Source organism: Haplochromis burtoni, unplaced genomic scaffold, assembly GCF_018398535.1.
Source record: "Haplochromis burtoni strain Fernald_Lab_line unplaced genomic scaffold, NCSU_Asbu1 Contig_176, whole genome shotgun sequence".
Taxonomy (NCBI): domain Eukaryota; kingdom Metazoa; phylum Chordata; class Actinopteri; order Cichliformes; family Cichlidae; genus Haplochromis; species Haplochromis burtoni.
Genome location: NW_024582537.1, coordinates 1,077,200 through 1,083,716, shown reverse-complemented (window position 1 = coordinate 1,083,716; position 6,517 = coordinate 1,077,200). Strand labels below are relative to the sequence as shown.

The window sequence follows — 6,517 nt, the reverse complement described above, 5'->3', positions numbered from 1 at the left end:
CACATTTCTGTTGCTTGTGGGCTCGCACACAAGAATTTCACTCGCATGTGCTGTGCCAGTGTGCCTGCACATGCGATGTGACAATAAAAGTGATTTGATTTGATTTGATTTGATTTGACATCAACCGAAGTGCAGCACAACAATCGGTAAAACAATTTAAAAGACCGATTTACATAGCATTAGGAGGACATGCTAAAGAGAAATGGTGAGTCTTCAGTTGAGGTTTGTAAGCTGTTATTGAAGCAGGCAGTCTGACCTGGAAGGGGAGATTGTGCCAGAGTTTCAGAGTTACGTCTTTATACCCCAGTCTGATAGATACTGATACTTGTGTATGACCGATGCAAACATTTACAAGTGAACTAAGGAATTTTATAGTGAACTCTAAACTGCACAGGTGTAACGATGCCAAGGCTGGTGAAATGTGTTCATGTTTTTCTTTACCAGTCAGATAAGGCATCTGGTGTAAAAGATGTCCCAAATCAAACATGTGGAGCTACCCACTTTGGCAATAAGAGAACAGTCAAAAGTAGCTCCTTCAAATTTTCAGACCACAAGTTTTTACCAGACAGATGTGGAGCACCGTCTAGAATTAATTCTTGGCGTCTAGCATTACAATTGCATTAAAATCCACTGATAAAATCCTATGATTTGTGCAGACAGACACTTCTAGTCTCTCTCACTCATACATTCTGAAACTGCACAAATATCAATATAATACATTTTTAGACCAGGACATTTCAGACTGTCTAACGTTTTGCATAAACATCGCTGTGGATTCAATTCTGGGACAGTTTGTGATGTAAGAAACCACAATATAAAATTAGGCTAATACCCACTGCTCTATTGATTGTTAAAATGCAGATAAATTAACGTGAATGTTTCTCTAAAGAAAAAATTCCATTGAATTTTATTTTGATCTCAATAAAGACAGTTTTGCCGCTCATGATCCAGCAGTGCGTGTATCTATGACTTTTATTTTGACAAAACAGAGACCGGAAGTTGTTGAATTATTGCACAGGGGAAGGACGTGGCATATTTCCGGTACTGGCGGCATATCCAGAGGTCGAGTTGAAGCTGTCTAATGGCTGCGGGTGAGTGTTTTGATCAAAAAATTTACACCGAACTGTGAAGCCAGCGGATTTTCTGTGAATGAAAGTCTCCATATGTGAATCCAAACAGTGCGCAGCTTGTCACGTGTGCACACATCAGACATTACTGTCATATTATGCTGTGGCAATCTGCGCTAGCTTCCCCCCTAATATTTAACCAGCTACATGAGAAATGCTGCTTTCAAAAGGAGGAGAGAGCTGATGGAGGCAGCTAAGAAAGCGCTGCAGCAAGTTTTGATCTCTTGTAGTTTATTATTAAAACTGGGAGCTGGTTTGACAGAAGAGGGGCCTGAAAGCTGAAGACTCTGCTTCTCATTCTGCTTTTAAAAACCCTGGGATCTACAAGTAAACCTGCCGTCCAGTGTTGCCAACTCCTCAGTAAGGAAAATCGCTATCGGCTGTCCTAGAAGTCGCCAAATGACGTCATCGCCTAATTTGCATAATTGGTCATGCTAATGTCATTGTAACCTACGCTGTTGGAGAGAGAAATAACATCGTAGAAGAGACATAAAGTGAATAACAAACGTCCTAAATGCAGTTAGAATTTATTTAGAACTACAAATAAAATTTCTTTTAGCAATTATTGTTTTTTTAATGTCACAATTCCAACCCTGCTCCTTTATCCAGTAGTAGTAGGTGACCTGAAATAGTGTTTGTGGTTGAGTTACTTTGTGTGTGTGTTTATAAGTAGTTTTAAACCTTGTGATCCACAAAACAGCATAACAGTAAAAGAAGAACTGACTGCGTTACAGTCAGTGCGGGAGCAGCGGCTTCGCTCATGCGCGATTCATTTGCCGTTCGGACGCGCTCTGCGGACGCACAGTTGTGAACGTCTCCTGCTCTGATAGCAGCTGGGGAGGACTATCCTCTGCCTGTGAGCACTTTGGCACGGGTGAGGTGCCCAAGGCAGCACCGCTGCTTGTTGAGAGTAAGAGTGATATGCGTTTTCACCAAGGCTGGACTGGGACAAAAAATCGGCCCGGGCATTTTGACTAGAGACCGGCCCACCAGGATAAAGATTGAAAATGTGACGTCATTCAGGGGTAAAACCGCAAAGGATTCTGGGAACTTGTGGCAAGAGGTACTAGCGCACGCAGGCTTTCAATTGAACTCAGTTACACAGCGATAAAAAGAAACACAAAAAATGGCAAGAAGCTGTTGTATTATTAACTGCAACAGCCGGTCGCATGACAGCCACGGGAAGCCGATCGTTTTTTCTAATCGGATTACGTCGTTGAAGAGAAATGTTTTAAGCCATGTTTCCGAAGTAAGAGCCGACGGATGGCCTGGATATACCAAATATAACGTCCCAGAATACTCCAGCTCACATGTTAGTCTGCTCCAAGCATTCCCACAAAGGTCAGAGTTTTTTAGTAGTTAATACGTCATTTTTCTTAACATAATTGGTGATATAGGTTACAAGCAAGTCTGGCGCTGAACAGAAATTGTCGCGCTATGCTCCTTTATTTATTGTGCATAAATAGTAAATTGTCCTGACACAATATTGCGTTTCGCTTCTGTTATTATGGCACATTGACAAAAACATATACATTTATTCACAGGATAAAACAGTTTTTTTGTATCACTAATTGTCCAGTACGATTACAGCATACAATATTATTGTCACTGCTACATTTCTGTGATGAACCAGAAATTATTTCCACTACTAATTAATTACCGTTGAGCTCAAAGGTTATATTAATAAACGGTTAACGAATGTGTATCTATGAGACGATTTGTGAGACTGGTAAACTTATGATATGTACGATGGTCTTTCGTTCTACACGGTGCATTTCAAGGTCCTGTACCCATCCGTCGGTAAACTGTACCTGGGCTTGTTGCAGTGACCTGAAGTTACTAAACTTCATGAGTGTATGCACTCACTCCAAGAACCGTATAATTATTAATATGAGCGTGGTGAAAGTTGGGCAGCACGCTAACGTATTTTGTCCCTCTGTGTGCTCGTAAGGGTCTAACCCTTTCACTGGTTTGATTTTTTCCTCGTATCTTTTCTTTGTCTTTTCGTCGAGTCTGTCTTTGTACGGACCGGCATTGTTCTCCTTTTGTTTTTGTACATTCCTTTTTTGTGCGGCAAAGAAAAAACAAGAAGGTATTGGAACCGGAGAATGAACGTTTTGCGGTGCTGCAAATGCTTGCATTTGATGCGGTACTTGGATTGTTTTGCCACGAGTTCCCGGCATGCAATGCACGAAAATCACGTCATTGCTAAACAAGGGGGCGGGTGCATTCGGCCTCCTCGGCTGTAATTGGTCCAGCCCAGAGTCGATCATGACCAATTGGCCAATCCAACACCTTTCATTATACCCTTCCTAAAAATAAATAAATAAATAAAAAAATCCATCAGCCCATAAAAACAAAAAATCGCCAGCGGCCCACCGGGCAAATGCCCGGTATGCCCGATGGCCAGTCCAGCTATGGTTTTCACGTCAAAAAGTCGTCATAAATAAGTCTCCAATAATACCAGAAAAAGTCGCCAGATTTGTTGCTAGTCGCTCTTTAGAAAAAAAAGTCGCTAAGGGGGTCTGAAAACTCGCCAAATATAGCGACAAAATCGCTAAGTTGGCAACACTGCTGCCGTCTGAGAGCAAAGAGCTCTATTGGGATGATACGGTATATGAGGTCATTAAGGTAAGATGGGCCTGATTATTTAAGACCTTGTATGTGAGAAGCAGGATTTTAAATTTGATTCTGAATTTAACAGGGAGCCAATAAAGAGAAGCCAGTATAGGAGAAATAAGCTCTCTCTTTCTAGTCCCTGTCAGTACTCTCACTGCAGCATTGTGGATCAAATGCAGACTTTTCATGCAGTTTTTAGGACATCCTGATAATAATAAATTACAGTCACAATACATACATGAACTAGGTTTTCAGCATCACTCTAAAACAGGATGTTTCTAACTTTAGAGATATGGGACTAATGAAAAAAAAACTGTTTAATATGAGCTAGCTGCCATTGTTTATTATAAGTGTGTGTGTTTCAGTGTTTCCAGCAGATGTCCAGCAGCTTTTGGTGATAAAAGAAGAGGTTCCCCATGAATGCAGTCTCAGTCTGGACCATCATGACTCAGAGTTTCTTCACATAAAGGAGGAACAGGAGGAATTCTGGAAAAGTCAAGAGGGAGAACAGCTCAGTGGGCTGGAGGACTATATCTCTGGGTTCCCATTCACTGCTGTTCATGTGAAGAGTGAAGATGATGATGAGAAACCTCAGTTCTCAACGCTTCATCAAAGCCAAACTGAAAACAGCAGAGAGACAGAGCCTCCAGCTAGCAGCTCAGCTGAACAGATAAAAATAGGAAATTATTCTTCACCAGATCCAGTCAGACACCCCCATCCAGATACTCCTTTACAATCAAGTACTGATGGAGAGGCCTCAGAGTCTGAAAAGACTGAAGTCAGTGAGGACGATGATTGGCAGGAACCTTTGTCAGATTGTGGACCTGAAGCTGATGAAAGCAACAGCTGGCTGAATGACAGCACATTAACTGAGTCAGGTGTAAAAAATGATGTGAGATGTAACGCTGCAAAAAAGTTTCTAAGCTGCTCTGAGAGTGGAGAACAGTTTGTCTGCAAGCAGTCACTTCAGAAACACGTGACATGTCATTCAGAAAAAAGGTCTTCCAACTGTTTGGATAATAAGAAAATTTGTAGAGTGGAGCAAAGTGTTGATTCTCAGGTGAAACGATTTGGATGTGACGATTGTGGTAAACAATTTAACCAAAAGAAAGAGCTTAGAATACACATGAGAGTCCACACGGGAGAGAGACCATTTGGTTGTACTGAGTGTGGTAAAAGATTTAGATATCAAGGAAATCTGAAGATGCACACAAAAGTTCACGCAGATGAAAAACCATTCGGGTGTGATGATTGTGGACAAAGGTTTAGCCGAAAGACAAATCTTACCAGACACATGAGAGTCCACACGGGGGAGAAACCATTTGGCTGTGATGAATGTGGACAAAGATTTAACCATAAGGCAAACCTTAAACTACACATAAGAGTACACACAGGGGAGAAGCCCTTTAGTTGTGAAGACTGTGGACAGAGGTTTTACCACAAGACTGATCTTAAGAGACACATGAGAATTCACACAGAGGAGAAACCATTTGTCTGTGATCACTGTGGTAAACCGTTCAGATATCGATGTAATCTGAGGAGGCACATGTCAGTTCACTCAGGAGAGAAACGGTTTGTTTGCAGCGTTTGTGGTAACATATTTAACCGAGAGGGAAATCTAAAGATACACATGAGGGTCCACACGGGAGAGAAACCATTTGACTGTGAATTTTGTGGTAAAAGTTACAGACATCAGTACAGTTTTAAAACACACATGAAAATCCACATAGTGTAGAAACTGCACTGTTGCACTTCATTAAAACAACACATTTCCTAATATATTTAGTATATTCTATTTAAAATATTTTATTCTTTATTTAAAAAAGATAACATTTGATCAGTGTACTTTGATCTGTGTCACGAATACAACCCAGGAGTAAGAGCGCTGCATGTTAGTTAGCATGAAAAGTAGAGGCACTGACAGTCAAAGATGGTGTGGATTTAAAGAAGAAATGAGGTGTGTAACAGTCAACTGGTTTTAATGTGCTTTTTTACTGTTTTGTGTACAATGTGCATATTCAACACCTGCATTAATTTAAAATGTACAGTATTATACTGATGTCCAGAACTTCTTTACACTTCTACTTGTCTTAGGTATCCCAAAATAATTTCATAATGCATATTGAGATACACACTGCTGTGGTGTCCATAAACGTGGAGTCTTTGTGTTTTATATGCGTTGCCAGCAACAAAAGAAAAAGAATGCTGGGACTTCTTCCCCTACTGTGTCGACTCTCTTTGTTATGCGCATTCTGTCTGTAAACATAGTAGCTCAAAAAGTTTTGGATGAATTCTGATAAAGACTTTGCAGGGGTGTGGAGTCATGTTAACAATCCATTAAAATTAGATTTACATCCATTGAGGTCTTAAAGGCCAACGTAATAATTTATTGCTTGAAAATTAGGGCTGTGCGATATGACCAAAATCTCATATCCCGATATAAACCATCTATCAGCCGATAACGATATAAATCACAAAAATTTGACATTTTCTGTAAATTCTGTGAATCTCGGGTTGCTGAACTGTTTCCAGCTGGGCGTCGTGTACATGGAGTTGAGTGTTTTAACCGATGCATGAAAATACACATTTTTAGACATATGTTGTATCGGCTGCTGTTTCCTTTGTGAGTATTTATTACACAGTGTGCTGCGGGGGAAAGCCTGTTCTAACGTTTGAGTCTAAGGTTTATTTTTTAGCACCACACCTCCTTTTTGCTTCTCATCCGTAAATGCTCTGCATACTTTTTTAAGTGATTCCGTTTATTTTGAAAA

At 40.5% G+C, this 6,517-nt stretch overlaps 1 protein-coding gene across 1 annotated transcript; it reads left to right on the top strand.

The window, feature by feature from the left end:
* The first annotated feature begins 983 nt into the window (after nucleotides 1-983).
* Nucleotides 984-5,559, top strand: LOC102309955 (zinc finger protein OZF). Its single transcript, XM_005934031.2, has 2 exons — nucleotides 984-1,091; nucleotides 4,112-5,559. The coding sequence occupies exons 1-2, from the start codon at nucleotides 1,082-1,084 to the stop codon at nucleotides 5,479-5,481; spliced, it is 1,380 nt and encodes a 459-aa protein (XP_005934093.1). The 5' UTR covers nucleotides 984-1,081; the 3' UTR covers nucleotides 5,482-5,559.
* Nucleotides 5,560-6,517: the final 958 nt, after the last annotated feature.